Source organism: Haliotis rufescens, unplaced genomic scaffold (genome assembly GCF_023055435.1).
Source record: "Haliotis rufescens isolate VD_foot unplaced genomic scaffold, xgHalRufe1.0.p SCAF_1, whole genome shotgun sequence".
In the NCBI taxonomy this organism is placed as follows: domain Eukaryota; kingdom Metazoa; phylum Mollusca; class Gastropoda; order Lepetellida; family Haliotidae; genus Haliotis; species Haliotis rufescens.
Genome location: NW_025963779.1, coordinates 71,204,756 through 71,224,903, shown reverse-complemented (window position 1 = coordinate 71,224,903; position 20,148 = coordinate 71,204,756). Strand labels below are relative to the sequence as shown.

Genomic DNA, 20,148 nt, shown 5'->3' with positions numbered 1-20,148 from the left:
ATAGTTTTGGGAACATCACTGGACCTTGATGAGCAATGAGGAACCTGCCGTGGTGACAGTTCTAGTTCAGGCATCCTGAATTAATCAGGTTATAATATTTTGCTATATAAATAGCCTGGATTCAATTGCTACAATAGAGTGAGTGAGTGAGTATGGTTTTACGCCACTTTTAGCAATATTCCAGCAATATCACGGCGGGGGGACACCAGAAATGGCCTTCACACATAAAGTGTACCCATGTCGGGAATCGAACCCGGGTCATCAGCATGACAAGCTAATGCTCTAACCACTAGGCTACCTGACTGCCCCTGATACAATAGATTCACTATTGAGCACCATTCAAATTACTTGACACTAAAAATATCCACCCAATAAAATGATAGTCATAAGTGAGAGAAGTTCTGAGACAAACTGAGACAGACTGAAATGATGATGTTGCTTCTGAAATGAAGGTTTGGTGGCAAATAGGTGCAGGGTACAATAATCATAACATAAGGAGTATGTTTCAGCTGTAAAATGTAAAGATTGAAAGAGGCAGATACAGTAACACGACTGTTGCACAGAGAATATGCAAAATATGTAACTTAATCAAGATAGAAGATGAAAAGCACTTCCTTTTGTACTGTCAGAATTATAGCTATGAAAGACAGGTACTTCTTCAAACACTGGACTTAATAAACTGCCAAAATGATAGTAAATATTTTGCAAGTATCTTGAACCCCTATTCTGAAAATGCAAAATATGTTACACAAATTATCTCTCACATGTTTATTAAAAGAAACAATGTTAAATCTTCACTACAACTATTGTGACTTATCAATACAGGATCTTCACTAAGTGTACGCTGCCAGCCACCTCATGATATATATAAATGTTAATATACCGTGAATGAAAATAATATGTAGTATCTCCATATATAATGTACATTATGTATATGTAACTCTCATGTTGATAGTTATATTTATTCCCAAATGTAGATAGTTTGTACCCTGCCCTACAAGGTCTGTTCTGTACAATAAACATTCTTGATTCTTGATTCTTGATTCTAATGGAGATATTAATACCCAGGACTATCAATGTTTAGTAAATGGAGGATGTGTATAGTCAGGACAATGGAGGATATGTTATTATTGCGAACTGCTACCAAACATGGTCAAAGCACTCGTGAATTGAGGATGTGGACAGTCAAACTTGTTTTATTAGTCAAAGAACTTTAATTTCAACTACTACTTTGCGATGACCATGATCTAGAAGCTTACAGTTCAGTCTCCACACAGAAAAATGATGCCTTCTCCCTGGAGTCTGCATCCAAATAGTAGTAATTACCACACTGACCACAAACGGAATGTAATTACACGCTACAGGGTTTGGTAAATATTACAAAGTGCCACAGTCTCCTTCTCTGGTAGAAATATCTGCGAGTACAGTAGACAATCAGTGGATCTCTCATTAAGGTCAGATCCACTGCTGACATATCTCCATAAATCATGCATGAAATAGGCCACAGGAGAAGGGTATTGACTGCTTGGCTGACAGGCTCTCACTTGCCAGCCTGGGGCTGGACAACAACAGAGCTGTGGAGCCCCATACCGTGCATTCCTTCACAGATCAATTCATGCAGGTTGTACAGCCATCGTATTGTCCACTGCTATCAGTCAGCCTTCCAAACACTTCACAATATGTATTCATTATTTTCGATTGAGTCACAAACAAAGCATCCATTTTGTCTACCTTAAAAAGTGCACTGATTTATCAAGGTTTCTGAATAATGCCACATTCACACATAGGGCATGTTTTTTAAACAAATATTATACAGACGAAAATGCAAATAAATGGATTTGTGCATCTGGCTAGATACTATTTCATTGGACATGACATTGTGTCAAGTGAATATATAGATGCTATATCTATGTGTATGAAAATAATATGTTCATTATCAATACTGAAACAAGACTTTACATTTGTAACAACCAATCTATATCTTTTTCCAGTTGTTATTTTGATATATTAAACATTAAAGCAACATTGCATTTATATTTTTCGTCAGTTTTCTAATCCATTTAAAACAGAGCAGTCATGGTGGTCAGCAATAATAACAATTTATATTGGCCTCCACTTATGTCTTGGTCAACAGTCAACAAAATATATAATAAAGTTTGATATTAGGGGGGTTTTATCAGAGATTTCATTATGATTGAAGACTGAGGTATATCATCACGCATTTCAAGGTCTCGTTTCCTTCCACCAGTGATAACATCTGTGAGGATGATTATTTATTGACCAATTGTACGTCAGTATTAACATACTTCCCATGACTCTGGGTTGTGGATGCCCAGCGGCAGCTTGCAGAGAGAGGATTCATCACGCACTGTTTTTAATATGGGAGACATGAAACGAGTCTTAGTTGATTGGCAGTTGTCCTTAGAGACAGATACTGATTAAAAGGAAAGTGTTGATATTCTTCTAATCTTATATTTATCTGACAAATATTTTAATGAATGAGGTCAAAAGTGAATCTATACCCTGTGGAATGTACCAGGAACATTTGTAACCAGATAACAAACAATTTTGATTATTCTGAACCAGGTGAGCTAACTAGATAGCATGTACAAGAACACCCTTAGAAGAAGAAGAAGATTTATTGTACATAAACACCCACAGGGGGCAGGGTACAAAACATGAACATGACTAATTAAACATTGACATACACAATAGAATACAAATATTGCTATGATTATATTGCTAGAGAGGAGATGCAGATTTTCTTTGCCTGAACATTTTGTGAATGAAATTGGAGATAATTTTTGCAAAAGGCTCTGGTGGATGTAAAAGAATTTTTAGAGATAATGGGTTGCATAGCCAAGGTGGGTGATGAATATAGTTCCTGTCTCAGGTCTTTGTACAGAGGGCATTGTAACAGGAAGTGTTTCTTGTCTTCTATTTCATCAATATCACAGAAGGTACATAATCTTTCTTCTGTTCGAGTGTTAAAGTATCTTCCTCTCTCAATTTGAAGGTTGTGAGCACTGAGTCTTAGCCTCGTAACTGCTTTGCGGTGTTCTAATGCGGTGGTTACTTTCAGATATGGTTTAAAAGATGAGGTAAAAGAAACCATGAAATAACCTTCTCAAGCACAGCAAAGGCTCAAAAGATTTTTCTGAAAAGTACAATACCGATACAATACTCTATTTCTGAAAACCCTTTAATCAAGTAAAATGTTTTCCCACAATGCAACACTTTCAGGAAGTTGCCTTAGGGCAGCAGAAACTTGAGTAGTGTGTTTATCAAGGCCAGCAGCAAAATCACTGCTTAGTGCAATTTTTTAAATTTGCCCCCAGACCTGTTGACTTTAGGCAAAAGGTGGTGCCAAACGTTTGCTCAGAATCCTTTAATTTCCCCAGACAAGGGGAATGAGTAATGTGACATTTAATTTAAAGCACACTGCTTGAATCACATGTGTTGCGTCTACATGTATATGCACTTTCCAGCTGACTGAAACAGGGGGCATCTCAAAGTTTCTGCAATGATATATTTCCGTTTGGCTCACCTATTCCATAATAAATTGAATTCTAGACAAAATGACAATACACAAATAATATCCATCAGTTTTCCACATTGTTCCTTGTTGCACCCATCAGGTGCCACACTCAGCAATATTCCAGTGTTACTATGGCAATCTATAAATAATCAACTCTGACACACACAATCCAGTGATTGAAATCATGAGAATTGATCCACACATGGGATAGCCATATCACTGCTGCTTGTAATCTATTCGCAAACTTGTGGTTCACACCACTAGCAAGATGACACTGTCAACAAGGATAGACATTGTAACCACCTAATCATGGGTTATCTCCCAACAATTTTTTAATTTGAAGTTTACACGATATACAGCTTTTCCATTGGACGAGAGGTCGGTCACATGACCGCGAAATTGACGTTCATAAGTGTATGAACAACACAATTTGACATTCATACGTTTTTCACGAGAACGTGTTCTTGAAATGACGTAAACACTGACGGACCACTTCCACATTCCTGGGGAAACCACTGGGAATTCCCGAGCACGAAAACATACATAAGCATTCTTTCTGATCATTTAGAACCTTCATTCTTGGTCTCAGCAATATACCTGGTGACTAGTCCATTCAAGACCCCATTCAATAACATCCAGAATTTATTGAGATGGTCCCTGACACAAACTCCAAACATGTTCCTACAGACCACATTAAATAATCCTCAACTCCCTGCTCCAGATTGATAGCTTAAACGTCCTCAGACCATTGTGTATTGTCATGGGAGATGTCGGTTTCTCCACCGATCGACTGTATTATGGAAATCAGTAAAAATGCCATGGATATCATTCAATTCAATACAGGAAATAAAATTGATTTGTGAATATTGCTGAAGTTAATGGCTAGATAACACATATCATGCTTATCCATGAAGGAAGTAGTTGCCTTCATGCATGGTCATGAGCTGCTTCTAGCATCTAGATCGGGCCTGAAGTACAGACACATCCACAACATCAAAATACATTACCATCAAACTACACAGTATTATCAAATCAGAGCAGTGCCATGGGACGTAGTTCACCTGGTCATTTACACAATAGCTAGTAAGTCACATTAAGCTGTTGTTGTTCATGTATATATACAGTAAACTACGACTGTAACGAACTCAAAAGAACCACTAATTTTAGTTCATTATAACCGTAGTTCGTTATGAGCATATATAAAGCAAATGGACGGAACCAAAAAAACAGTTTGTACATCCATCGGTTCGTTAAAAGCATGTTTGTTATAATTGTAGTTAACTGTGTATCTACACAATATATATTGTTAGTGTAATCACGGTAAGTCACCACAAAAGTCAGGTCAGCAATGAAATATGAAATATTCTTGAAAAATATTCATTTTTTTTATGAGGAGAGTGAGTGAGTTGTGATTAATGTTGAGCAGAACAGTATTTCAGTTGTATCACAGTGTCTCAGCTAGATGTGGTAGGAAAGCTTAAAGTGATGCAGGTTTACCACTTTGGTACAAAGTACGAACACAGGTATGGCAGCTTAGAAATTGGCCCTTGTCTCACAGCCGATGACAAACTACCAAATAGTTAAGGTATCCTAATAGAAATTTTGCTATATGTAATCATTATAAGGACTAGTGGGTTAAAACTGTTGGTTTCTATCGCTGTATGGTGCTAACAGACCTAGGACCATACTAAGGACAAAGTGGGATTAGGACCCATGCAACCAGTTCAATGAGCCTGACCACAATCCACACCATCGAGTCGTGATGACAAGCAGCTACAATCACAGAACTTGACCACAGTCTACACCATCAGGTCATGGTGACAAGCAGCACAGAACTTGACCATGGTCTACACCATCGGGTCATGATGACAAGCAGCACAGATCCTGACCACAATCCACACAATCAGGTCATAATGACAAGCAGCACAGAGCCTGACCATGGTCTACACCATCGGGTCATGATGACAAGCAGCACAGAGCCTGACCACAATCCACACCATCAGGTCATAATGACAAGCAGCACAGAGCCTGACCATGGTCTACACCATCGGGTCATGATGACAAGCAGCACAGAGCCTGACCACAATCCACACCATCGGGTCATAATGACAAGCAGCACAGAGCCTGACCACAATCCACACCATCAGGTCATAATGACAAGCAGCACAGAGCCTGACCACAATCCACACCATCGGGTCATAATGACAAGCAGCACAGGGCCTGACCACGGTCCATACCATCGGATCATAATGACATTCAGCTAGTTCAGAAAATGGACCCATCTGGGTATTTCTTCCCTCTCTGTGCATCTACATGAACCATCACCCATTTAAACATGCTATACGTTTAACTAGCCATGGGCAATAGGACTCGTGTTTGTTTCTTATACAACTGATGTGAGCCAAAAAGTCAGAAATCAACAAAGAAGAGTATTTACTGATCTGTTATTCCAAAGATCGTTTGAAAACCAAATCTCCTTGAAATGTCAGGGTAACCCATGTTACCAAATACAAGTTTTATCAAAGGATTTGTTGATAATGTTACAGATCATACAGTGAGATCAAGAAAAATACATGCTTATAATGTTATTATTTGGAAATACCACATTTATCTGAACATAAAATATCAATTTTACAGAGTGAAATAGAAACTTTATAATGTTTATGCCAGAATCAGTTATATTCTGCCTCAGGGACACTGTGGTTTTCAGACACTGCAAAACAAACATAACATAAAGAACATTTGGCTGATTTGATCAAATAACCTGTTTATCTTTTGAGCTGCAATATCAACTTTATCAGGTCACCTGATGAGCTAGGCATGTTATTTGACAAGATTAGCCAAATAATAGACTGTTTCTACCCTTCCTGTGAGGAAATGCGAGATATTTCATAGATAATATATAAGCTGTATATTATCCTGAGATCTGGACTCCTCCTAACTTTATATCTGACTCCTGTATGATCCCAAGCATTATATGCCTGCCTATCACCACCAGCATCCAGGATCTGATGTGGAGGATGTGAGATGGATGGTTTGACATGGAGCTTGCTGTGTTGGACTCCAGCCAGCAGGCTGCCATATCAATATTACCCATGCTGGAAAGGTTGAGATTTATGAATCTTACATTTAACAACCAAATCAAAGCCCTCCAAATGAAATGAAAGTGAGAGTCAGTTGAAAGTCATGTTTTGTACACAAACACGTTTTTCAAGAAATTGTAAAATGACAAAAAAGAATCATAGGCCTATTTGTCAAGCATTCGTAATTATAAGTCGCAGAACACTGTTTATTTGTGAAATGCATGAATACACCTGGTATGTATCCAGTGTTTGAGATTGCAAGGCCTCAGGCAATTGACGACTAAAACAACAAATTACCTTGTATTTCTTTGTATACAATATGGGTTCCCAATATCAGATACTCAGATACCAAGGCCCAAATCATTTCCACATGTAATGGTCAGTTGAGCAAGAAGAACTGACAAGACTCTGAAGCTCTGTGGGAGTAGCGTACAATATAATTGCCAACAAAAAAACTAGGTTGACTGTTTTCTCAAGTACACGGTCAATAAAGTGACTGTAGGAAAGGGGAGATAACTCACTGATCTCAGCTTCGTTTTCCCGCACTTTGGCATTGTTGCCCAGTCTCTCCAGATTCTCCGCCATGTATGCTTCGTTCTGCACATGCACTGCAACAAAAAATACCATGTCTGTAAAATATGATCACACCCCTTTCACAACAAACCATCTGAACCTGTAGGTCAAAATGCAAAGGCCCTGTTTAACAACGACACAGTAATGCTATGGATGTATTATTTACCAGAACATCCATACCATATTCATCGTGAACACCACCCTAGGTGCTTGGACAACTGATAGGGGGGAGGGGGGTTGGAGACATTAATGAAAACCATACACAACAATAATAATTTGTCGTCACAGACCATACGAAAGAGAAAAGAGTTGGTTCAAACATATATGAAACTGAAACCTTTTTTATGTGTCCTGTGTCTTCTTTAAAAACAATCTGCAATATGCACAAGAAAATACCAAATGTCTCGTGCAGGGCACTTATAATCATAACTTAAAGATTGGTCTGGCAGATGTGCTGGGGTTGCTAATACGGTAATTACTTTTCTTCAACATAGACTTACGATAGATCCACTGCTGGTTAGGATTCTTGGGAACAGTGGGCATCATATTTTAACACTCAACATACAAATCTAATCTACCTACAACACTGTCCAAGGAGCCTCTAGATGTTATCATATACTACAGTCACATAAATTTACAATCAAATTTATCATCTAAATCTTTGTGAAATGTGTGACAGAATGGAAACATTTCATGCTCATAATTTCTTTTTTCTTGAAATCGATGCTGTGAGTCGCGACAAGTATTCCAGCACAATACAGAAAGATGACATTGTTGACAAGTGGCCATCATGACAAACGAAAGCATGTGTGGAAGGGTGGAAACAAAGTTTGGTGAAACCTAATAATAAATTTATACAGTCCTGATGCATGAGATAAGGAGAGCAGTTTCTGAATCCCAGCGCTCTTGGACACACTCTGACCAAGGTTTGCATATTTGCCACAAAAATATCTAGCGCTATGTCTATTGAAAGTCTGTTGAAGTAGTATGGGATATACAACCATAGCTCTAAAACCTAGATTAGTGGAACGTGGCCAAGTTTTGCTCCAGACGGAAATATTCCATACTACTTAAACATTAATCATGTTAATCATGTAAATAAATTAATCAAATATATCTGACTTCTTCATTTCTTATTGACTAAATTCTATATCTGTAAACATCTGTACACTAATGCAAAAACATCATTTGCAATATAATAGGTCTTAAGCTGGTCTATTCACAGAGATTCTCAATAATAGCCAAGACTAACAGTTCGAAGTGTTACGCATAAAGGTGAGAAGTTATAGAGGTGGAATGTTGAATTATTGAAGCTGTGGCAGCTTTCTGTTGACCAGAATCAATATCCCATCATGCCTAGCAACATGCAACATGTCGTACACATCCATTTTTAATGAGGAAACAAAATAGGTCAGTTTTTCTGTTACACCACATGTCACAGTGGTATCGCCATGGCTACATCTCAATGAGAAAATGTCTGTGTGACACAAGAAGCTGCTGTCTTGCTTTCGTAGAATCAGAACAGACCAAAATGAGATGTTTTCAGACAGACCAGCCACTACCAATTGGTAATAATCATTATTTCTGTCAATAAATGTAATATGGAATGCTCTTCAGAAGAGTGCAGATACAATCAAATCAAACACAATTCCTTCCAACACATGTGGCCAAATTAGTGACATGCAAAAGCATCAACAACACTCTCTACCTGTTTTAAACCTGACAGTTATGAAGACATTGACAGAGTCTCAACAAACTCCTAACAAGCCTATCTCTATGATATGAGCCAAGGGAGCATGGCATGTTCTTCAGTTTAGTACATTCCACCAGCAAAAGTTTTACAGAAGACCTTATATCTTGGGAATGTGGCCATTTTTTTAGCTATTATCTAAGATTTAATTTATTTAACAGAAACATGACAAACTTTTTATTGTTGAGCATTCAGAATGATAAAAGTAGGCAGCCCAGAGTTCTGGCAGTATTTGAATTGTCCCACAAATGCTCAGATTATCTCAGTGCTTATCAATACTGCGTGGAGCCTTGGTCAGGCCTATCCTATTACTGTCCAATAATCCTTACTGTAATGACACTCACAGAGAAACATTTATTGTCCCGCCAGCATAGGTCAAGGGCTCTCATAAATATTTTGAATTGTGAAATATTGATTGAGTGACCTGGAGCAGTGTATAAGGGCTGACACCACCATGTCCACTGTAGCGGACGGCTTCCTGTTTATCATTAGTGCTGTCTGTACAGTTCTGAAAACAATCCTTAACATTTTCTAGAGGATCCAAGTATGTTCTTTTTCATGGATGATGTAGAACTTAGAAAGGTTTGAAAACCGGAACAAAATTCATGATGGATTTTAGTGAACATACTGACTTGATCATTTATGCATCTGATAACAATTTCTGAAAAATAATTTGTATAACTACTGACTCTTATCATATCTGCTATTTGTCATGATTGTGTTTACAGTGTCATTGTGGTTTGACTGTCACATTGTAACCCAACAGTATTGACAGCTAGCGATTACCTTGGTCAAATCAAGGATACCATCATACACAACAATCTACTGAAACCAGACACATCAAAAAGAACACTTTGCAGTAATGAATATCTAAGCATTAAGTTTCCATGGTTATGACTTTTCAAGCTTTTAAAGTACATATTTCTGTTTCTTGTTTTGCAAACTTTATGAAAATCACCAATAAAAACCTTCCTAATCAATTTGAAAATAAGGTAGCAAAAAATGGTGGCAGAGGCCACCCACAGAAGAGAAAATATGTTTTCCCAGACAATCCCAATTGATCTGTGGGCTTGAGCTGGACAGCTGGTCTAGGTTGTAATGTGTGTGTCAGAATTATTGAGTTAACCTTCTGCTGGAATCTGGTGAAACAGTGTTAGAAATTGGCACTAGTCCTGTAGTCCTTACTAAACTGCCCAATAGTAAATGTATCCTAAGGACTGGTAGAAATTGGCCCATTTTAAGGGTTTTGCTATATGTTATCATGATAAGGACTAGTGGACAAAAACTGTTAGTTTCTAACCCTGTGAAATCCCTCATAATCAATGTCACCATAACACCCATGCCTTCACACAGAAGGACCCCCATTCACTACATGGGCAAAACCTTAAAACTTACATTCCTACTTTCCATAAACCTCATACCATTTCCATGACACAACATCGTCCCTGAGAATCTGAGCTAAGATGGCTACAGTTTGTATCTGTCCAGTCACTGTCTGGAGGAGGGTTTATTGGCTGTTTGACTGTTGCCTTGCCATCGTAACAAACTATTTCAGACAACTGTGGCCTACGAGCATAATCCTCCTACACAGTGGCAGTCAAACAATCTTATTGTTTCTGTGGTATTGGTCTGGACACAATGATCTTTTGTAATGGAAATTTGACTTGTTACCCCCTAACCATGATAACAGTGCTGGGACTGATCTCTATGTTCAGGATCAGTTGTCAATACCAGTCAACATGCAACACAAGTAGCTTCTTGCTTTTATTAATTTGAAATCATGGTAGAAATGGGCACTCAGGAAGACCATTTAGACGTAATGATTGATGGCTTGGGAAAAAGCTATTCTAACCAACAATTGATTGTGAAACCCCAAGTGGATTCTCTCACAAGTAGCAGTTGCAGAGTTGTGTAGGCCTCGAGTATCACATCTAAATGAATGACAGAACTCAACACTCCATGTGCATCTACATAATGGCAGACTGAAATGCCTGTAATCAGATCTCGAGTAGAAAACCAAACCTGATATTGTGTAAACACTGTCCTACACCTTCATCAGTCTAACTATGCCATCAGTCTAACTATGCCATAAGTATCCCTCTGTACATCAGTCTAACTATACCATAAGGATCCCTCTGTACATCAGTCAAACTATGCCATAAGTATCCCTCTGTACATCATTCTAACTATGCCATAAGGATCCCTCTGTACATCAGTCAAACTATGCCATAAGTATCCCTCTGTACATCAGTCTAACTATGCCATAAGTATCCCTCTGTACATCAGTCTAACTATGCCCTAAGTATCCCTCTGTACATCAGTCTAACTATGCCATAAGGATCCCTCTGTACATCAGTCTAACTATGCCCTAAGTATCCCTCTGTACATCAGTCTAACTATGCCCTAAGTATCCCTCTGTACATCAGTCTAACTATGCCCTAAGTATCCCTCTGTACATCAGTCTAACTATGCCATAAGTATCCCTCTGTACATCAGTCTAACTATGCCATAAGGATCTCTCTGTTCATCGATCTAACTATGCCATAAGTATCCCTCTGTACATCAGTCTAACTATGCCCTAAGTATCCCTCTGTACATCAGTCTAACTATGCCATAAGTATCCCTCTGTACATCAGTCTAACAATGCCATAAGGATCCCTCTGTACATCAGTCTAACTATGGCATCAGTCTAACTATGCCATAAGGATCCCTCTGTACATCAGTCTAACTATGCCATCAGTCTAACAATGCCATAAGGATCCCTCTGTACATCAATCTAACTATGCCATCAGTCTAACTATGCCATAGGTATCCCTCTGTACATCAGTCTAACTATGTCATAAGTATCCCTCTGTACATCAGTCTAACTATGCCATAAGGATCTCTCTGTACATCAGTCTAACTATGCCATAAGTATCCCTCTGTACATCAGTCTAACTATGTCATAAGTATCTCTCTGTACATCAGTCTAACTATGCCATAAGTATCCCTCTGTACATGTCTAACTATGCCATAAGTATCCCTCTGTACATCATTCTAACTTTCCATAAGTATCCCTCTGTACATCAGTCTAACTATGCCATAAGTATCCCTCTGTACATCAGTCTAACTATGCCATAAGTATCCCTCTGTACATCAGTCTAACTATGTCATCAGTCTAACTATACCATAAGTATCCCTCTGTACATCAGTCTAACTATGTCATAAGTATCCCTCTGTACATCAGTCTAACTATACCATAAGTATCCCTCTGTACATCAGTCAAACTATGCCATAAGGATCTCTCTGTACATCAGTCTAACTATGCCATAAGTATCCCTCTGTACATCAGTCTTACTATGTCATAAGTATCCCTCTGTACATCAGTCTAACAATGCCATAAGTATCCCTCTGTACATCAGTCTAACTATGTCATCAGTCTAACTATGCCATAAGTATCCCTCTGTACATCATTCTAACTATGTCATCAGTCTAACAATGCCATAAGGATCCCTCTGTACATCAGTCTTACTATGTCATAAGTATCCCTCTGTACATCAGTCTAACAATGCCATAAGTATCCCTCTGTACATCAGTCTAACTATGTCATCAGTCTAACTATGCCATAAGTATCCCTCTGTACATCAGTCTTACTATGTCATAAGTATCCCTCTGTACATCAGTCTAACAATGCCATAAGTATCCTTCTGTACATCAGTCTAACTATGTCATCAGTCTAACAATGCCATAAGTATCCCTCTGTACATCAGTCTAACTATGTCATCAGTCTAACTATGCCATAAGGATCCCTCTGTACATCAGTCAAACTATGCCATAAGTATCCCTCTGTACATCATTCTAACTTTCCATAAGTATCCCTCTGTACATCAGTCTAACTATGCCATAAGTATCCCTCTGTACATCAGTCTAACTATGCCATAAGTATCCCTCTGTACATCAGTCTAACTATGTCATCAGTCTAACTATACCATAAGTATCCCTCTGTACATCAGTCTAACTATGTCATAAGTATCCCTCTGTACATCAGTCTAACTATGCCATAAGTATCCCTCTGTACATCAGTCTAACTATGCCATAAGGATCCCTCTGTACATCAGTCTTACTATGTCATAAGTATCCCTCTGTACATCAGTCTAACTATGCCATAAGGATCTCTCTGTACATCAGTCTAACTATGCCATAAGTATCCCTCTGTACATCAGTCTAACTATGCCATAAGGATCTCTCTGTACATCAGTCTAACTATGCCATAAGTATCCCTCTGTACATCAGTCTTACTATGTCATAAGTATCCCTCTGTACATCAGTCTAACAATGCCATAAGTATCCCTCTGTACATCATTCTAACTATGCCATAAGGATCCCTCTGTACATCAGTCAAACTATGCCATAAGTATCCCTCTGTACATCAGTCTAACTATGCCATAAGTATCCCTCTGTACATCAGTCTAACTATGCCATAAGTATCCCTCTGTACATCAGTCTAACTATGCCATAAGGATCCCTCTGTACATCAGTCTAACTATGTCATCAGTCTAACTATGTCATAAGTATCCCTCTGTACATCAGTCTAACTATGCCATAAGTATCCCTCTGTACATCAGTCTAACTATGCCATAAGGATCCCTCTGTACATCAGTCTAACTATGCCATAAGGATCTCTCTGTACATCAGTCTAACTATGCCATAAGTATCCCTCTGTACATCAGTCTTACTATGTCATAAGTATCCCTCTGTACATCAGTCTAACAATGCCATAAGTATCCCTCTGTACATCATTCTAACTATGCCATAAGGATCCCTCTGTACATCAGTCAAACTATGCCATAAGTATCCCTCTGTACATCAGTCTAACTATGCCCTAAGTATCCCTCTGTACATCAGTCTAACTATGCCATAAGTATCCCTCTGTACATCAGTCTAACAATGCCATAAGGATCCCTCTGTACATCAGTCTAACTATGGCATCAGTCTAACTATGCCATAAGGATCCCTCTGTACATCAGTCTAACTATGCCATCAGTCTAACAATGCCATAAGGATCCCTCTGTACATCAATCTAACTATGCCATCAGTCTAACTATGCCATAGGTATCCCTCTGTACATCAGTCTAACTATGTCATAAGTATCCCTCTGTACATCAGTCTAACTATGCCATAAGGATCTCTCTGTACATCAGTCTAACTATGCCATAAGTATCCCTCTGTACATCAGTCTAACTATGTCATAAGTATCTCTCTGTACATCAGTCTAACTATGCCATAAGTATCCCTCTGTACATGTCTAACTATGCCATAAGTATCCCTCTGTACATCATTCTAACTTTCCATAAGTATCCCTCTGTACATCAGTCTAACTATGCCATAAGTATCCCTCTGTACATCAGTCTAACTATGCCATAAGGATCCCTCTGTACATCAGTCTAACTATGCCATAAGTATCCCTCTGTACATCAGTCTAACTATGTCATCAGTCTAACTATACCATAAGTATCCCTCTGTACATCAGTCTAACTATGTCATAAGTATCCCTCTGTACATCAGTCTAACTATACCATAAGTATCCCTCTGTACATCAGTCAAACTATGCCATAAGGATCTCTCTGTACATCAGTCTAACTATGCCATAAGTATCCCTCTGTACATCAGTCTTACTATGTCATAAGTATCCCTCTGTACATCAGTCTAACAATGCCATAAGTATCCCTCTGTACATCAGTCTAACTATGTCATCAGTCTAACTATGCCATAAGTATCCCTCTGTACATCATTCTAACTATGTCATCAGTCTAACAATGCCATAAGGATCCCTCTGTACATCAGTCTTACTATGTCATAAGTATCCCTCTGTACATCAGTCTAACAATGCCATAAGTATCCCTCTGTACATCAGTCTAACTATGTCATCAGTCTAACTATGCCATAAGTATCCCTCTGTACATCAGTCTTACTATGTCATAAGTATCCCTCTGTACATCAGTCTAACAATGCCATAAGTATCCTTCTGTACATCAGTCTAACTATGTCATCAGTCTAACAATGCCATAAGTATCCCTCTGTACATCAGTCTAACTATGTCATCAGTCTAACTATGCCATAAGGATCCCTCTGTACATCAGTCAAACTATGCCATAAGTATCCCTCTGTACATCATTCTAACTTTCCATAAGTATCCCTCTGTACATCAGTCTAACTATGCCATAAGTATCCCTCTGTACATCAGTCTAACTATGCCATAAGTATCCCTCTGTACATCAGTCTAACTATGTCATCAGTCTAACTATACCATAAGTATCCCTCTGTACATCAGTCTAACTATGTCATAAGTATCCCTCTGTACATCAGTCTAACTATGCCATAAGTATCCCTCTGTACATCAGTCTAACTATGCCATAAGGATCCCTCTGTACATCAGTCTTACTATGTCATAAGTATCCCTCTGTACATCAGTCTAACTATGCCATAAGGATCTCTCTGTACATCAGTCTAACTATGCCATAAGTATCCCTCTGTACATCAGTCTAACTATGCCATAAGGATCTCTCTGTACATCAGTCTAACTATGCCATAAGTATCCCTCTGTACATCAGTCTTACTATGTCATAAGTATCCCTCTGTACATCAGTCTAACAATGCCATAAGTATCCCTCTGTACATCATTCTAACTATGCCATAAGGATCCCTCTGTACATCAGTCAAACTATGCCATAAGTATCCCTCTGTACATCAGTCTAACTATGCCATAAGTATCCCTCTGTACATCAGTCTAACTATGCCATAAGTATCCCTCTGTACATCAGTCTAACTATGCCATAAGGATCCCTCTGTACATCAGTCTAACTATGTCATCAGTCTAACTATGTCATAAGTATCCCTCTGTACATCAGTCTAACTATGCCATAAGTATCCCTCTGTACATCAGTCTAACTATGCCATAAGGATCCCTCTGTACATCAGTCTAACTATGCCATAAGGATCTCTCTGTACATCAGTCTAACTATGCCATAAGTATCCCTCTGTACATCAGTCTTACTATGTCATAAGTATCCCTCTGTACATCAGTCTAACAATGCCATAAGTATCCCTCTGTACATCATTCTAACTATGCCATAAGGATCCCTCTGTACATCAGTCAAACTATGCCATAAGTATCCCTCTGTACATCAGTCTAACTATGCCCTAAGTATCCCTCTGTACATCAGTCTAACTATGCCATAAGTATCCCTCTGTACATCAGTCTAACTATGCCATAAGGATCCCTCTGTACATCAGTCTAACTATGCCATAAGGATCTCTCTGTACATCAGTCTAACTATGCCATAAGTATCCCTCTGTACATCAGTCTTACTATGTCATAAGTATCCCTCTGTACATCAGTCTAACTATGCCATAAGTATCCCTCTGTACATCAGTCTAACTATGCCATAAGTATCCCTCTGTACATCAGTCTAACTATGCCATAAGTATCCCTCTGTACATCAGTCTAACTATGCCATAAGTATCCCTCTGTACATCATTCTAACTATGCCATAAGTATCCCTCTGTACATCAGTCTAACTATGTCATCAGTCTAACTATGCCATAAGTATCCCTCTGTACATCAGTCTAACTATGCCATAAGTATCCCTCTGTACATCAGTCTAACTATGCCATAAGTATCCCTCTGTACATCAGTCTAACTATGCCATAAGGATCTCTCTGTACATCAGTCAAACTATGCCATAAGTATCCCTCTGTACATCAGTCTAACTATGCCATAAGGATCTCTCTGTACATCAGTCAAACTATGCCATAAGGATCCCTCTGTACATCAGTCTAACTATGCCATAAGGATCCCTCTGTACATCAGTCTAACTATGTCATCAGTCTAACTATGCCATAAGTATCCCTCTGTACATCAGTCTAACTATGCCATAAGGATCCCTCTGTACATCAGTCTTACTATGTCATAAGTATCCCTCTGTACATCAGTCTAACTATACCATAAGTATCCCTCTGTACATCAGTCTAACTATGCCATAAGGATCCCTCTGTACATCAGTCTAACTATGCCATAAGGATCTCTCTGTACATCAGTCTAACTATGCCATAAGTATCCCTCTGTACATCAGTCTTACTATGTCATAAGTATCCCTCTGTACATCAGTCTAACAATGCCATAAGTATCCCTCTGTACATCAGTCTAACTATGTCATCAGTCTAACTATGCCATAAGGATCCCTCTGTACATCAATCTAACTATGCCATAATGATCCCTCTGTACATTGATCTAACTATGCCATAAGGATCTCTCTGTACATTGATTTAACTATGCCATAAGGATCCCTCTGTACATCGATCTAACTATGCCATAAGGATCTCTCTGTACATCGATCTAACTATGCCATAAGGATCTCTCTGTACATCGATCTAACTATGCCATAAGCATCACTCAGTCAGAGATAAAAAAATCACCAGACATGTTGATTTTCTGTTTGTATTGTATTGTTTCTTCTGCTAGGCATTGTTTTACATCCATGCATTAAGATTAACTTGTGTATTTCCTCGTAAACTAAGCCGGAAACAGCAATCAGCTGTACACACGTTTTCTTGGAATCTACTGGTGATTCGGTCAAGACACACCCAATGATATAACTTTACATGATTTTAATTAGGGCTGGTTATCGATATGGATTACTCAGATCGATTATCGGTAGTCACTTATCGATCAATAATCGATAAATATCGAAGAATTCTATTTTGGTAAAATGACATTACAGAAAAATGGCAATTCACTTCTCCGGAGACTCAGTGTTTCAACAATACGCACGTTACATCGCATTTTTAGCGATGAACAATCTGAGTTTAAGATTCATGTCGTCAAAGACAATTATTATTTGTATAAAGTGAGAATAATTGAGAAATTAAATGTAATTTCACCTGATATAGTCGTTTGTCATTTATGTAGAGTATTCACGAAACTATTCAGATAAAAAATCATCAAATATTCCGCCATTGTGAATGTCAGGTGTGTACAGGTGTGTGCTACGTAGTAGGTTGTACTAGGTTCACAGGTGTGATACGTAATAGGTCAGGTGAGTGCTACGTCATCGTTTTCGTGGTGGGGCACAGATTGGGTTACAGACTGATATTAAACAAACATCGTGCGATTATAACGATGTAAGTTTGTATACCCTTGTAATAATGTAGTAATGATCGTCTCAGCACTAATGTGTTACGAAACTTTCTCATGATTACTATATATTGATTAGTCTAATAGTCTTAAGTCATGAAATAAAAAAAACACGAAGAATGCACTTTTAAAATAACTTTATAAACGTTCAGTTGGAATATCGGCAATCGGTGTCAGTCACCAACTTTGAGAAACAATCAAACTATGAACTTTAAAATGCGTAATATCAATTCATTTTGTAACTGTATAAAGTATAAAGAACTAGTTTTAAATTTAATATCAATTCATTTTGTAAATGCAAAAAAATAAAATACCTAACAGCAATTCATTTTTCATGTTTTTGACTTTTGTGAATGTACCGCTAAATATCAAAACGCTAACACTTGAAAACTTATTTGTATCTGGCAAGGTCACTTGCCTCAAATACGACAAATAGTAATGAGTTCATTTGGTATTGAACATGAAAATCATCACTGATCAAAGACCTTTTTAAGGTTTTTGTTCAAGAATATCAGCTTATCGACATTGTCTGCTTTCAAGCTGCTTCGTTGTTTATTGACAACAAGTCCCGCGGCGCTGAAAACCCGCTCACTGGGGACCGATGTGGCAGGGATGGAGAGATAACGCTTGGCTAGCACTGACAGTGCTGGATATGCCACTTCCTTCATCTTCCACCATTCCAGGGTAGACATGTCCCCGGATAGCCGGGATTCCTTCAGAAATCTACATATCTCCTCTCTTGCCCGTTGATTATGATCTACAGCAACTTTCTCCACTCCTGTGACAATGACATCTGAGAACCAGTCGTTAACTCCAAGTGACTTCGATTTTATGCTGTCAGATTCAGTCTTGATCCTTTTCACGGGTGGCTCAGTCTCAACTGTCACCCCAGACTTGCTTGAATCTGTACTATCTGCAGTATCTGGAACGTTGGGAAAATCTGGCAATCGGGGCAAGTCGGGAAGGGCTGGTTCGCTCTCAGCTAAGTCAGCTTTCTCCTGCTTTATGCTCAAACGCATTGGTGTTTCTGACAACTTGCGATGTACTTCTGTCACTTCTCTTTGTAGCTGATCCTCTGCTGCAGATTTTTCATCCTCAGTGATACAAGGTATCCCATTGTAACGTGGATCCAGCAGTGTTGACGCTATGAGTGTTTTTCTGAGTTTGTCTTTGGTGTAACGTTTGGACAAGTTAGCTGAAATTGCCGATTTAACAGCTTTAACAAGCCCACTGTCCCCATCCTTGACAGTCAAATGAACCCTAAGCTTGTACATCATTGGCAAAACCATGGAAACACTCGGCAGAGTAGCGTCACACAGAAGGGTTGTAGCTTGCTTTAATGGCTGCAAGACACGGATAATATTTTCTGCTTGGTCCTGTTCGGAGGGATCTAAAACCAGGCCACGTGCGTCTTTCTTAAGACTTTGATCAGTGAACGCAGCATGGATTGCTGCAGTTTGCTCCAGCAAACGCGTTAGCATATCGTATGTACTGTTCCAACGCGTTTCGACGTCTTGAATAAGATTGTGAAGTGGTAGTTGCAATAACTCCTGTTTGGAATGTAAGACATTTGTGGCTAGCGGACTTCTTTTGAAATAACCAACGAGGTGTCTGCAGCGAGATTGCAGTTTGCTGAGACTAGCATTTGCGTTCAGACCCGCCTTTGCTGCTAAGTTCAAAGTATGGGCGACGCAAGGAATGTGTATTGTGTTTTCAAACATGCCAATGGCTTTAACAACGTTTGCTGCATTGTCTGAGACAATAGTGAAGGGATCGAATCCCCAATCTTCAACGGATGTTTTCAAAGCCTCACGCAAGTGTTCAGCTGTGTGACTACCGGGTAACTCGCGTGTCTGGAGTACGTAGTTGACAATTTTCCAATCATGTATGAAATGTGCAGTTATTGTCATGTAAGATTCCGTCGCTGATGATGTCCAGCAGTCAGTTGTTGTAGACACATCAAACGCCACCCTCAACTGCATCTCAACCATTTTTCTGGTATCATGGTACATTTTGGGTATAATCTTGTCCT

General features: G+C 38.8%; 1 protein-coding gene across 7 annotated transcripts in view; it reads right to left on the bottom strand.

The window, feature by feature from the left end:
• The window catches only part of LOC124139697 (arf-GAP with SH3 domain, ANK repeat and PH domain-containing protein 2-like), a 95,624-nt gene that overhangs the window by 54,349 nt on the left and 21,127 nt on the right, over positions 1–20,148 (bottom strand). For all 7 annotated transcript variants that reach the window (XM_046506961.2, XM_046506966.2, XM_046506965.2 and 4 more), the window contains exon 3: positions 7,143–7,229. In XM_046506961.2, coding sequence (XP_046362917.1) covers positions 7,143–7,229 — 87 coding nt within the window. The remainder of the gene's footprint in view (positions 1–7,142; positions 7,230–20,148) is intronic.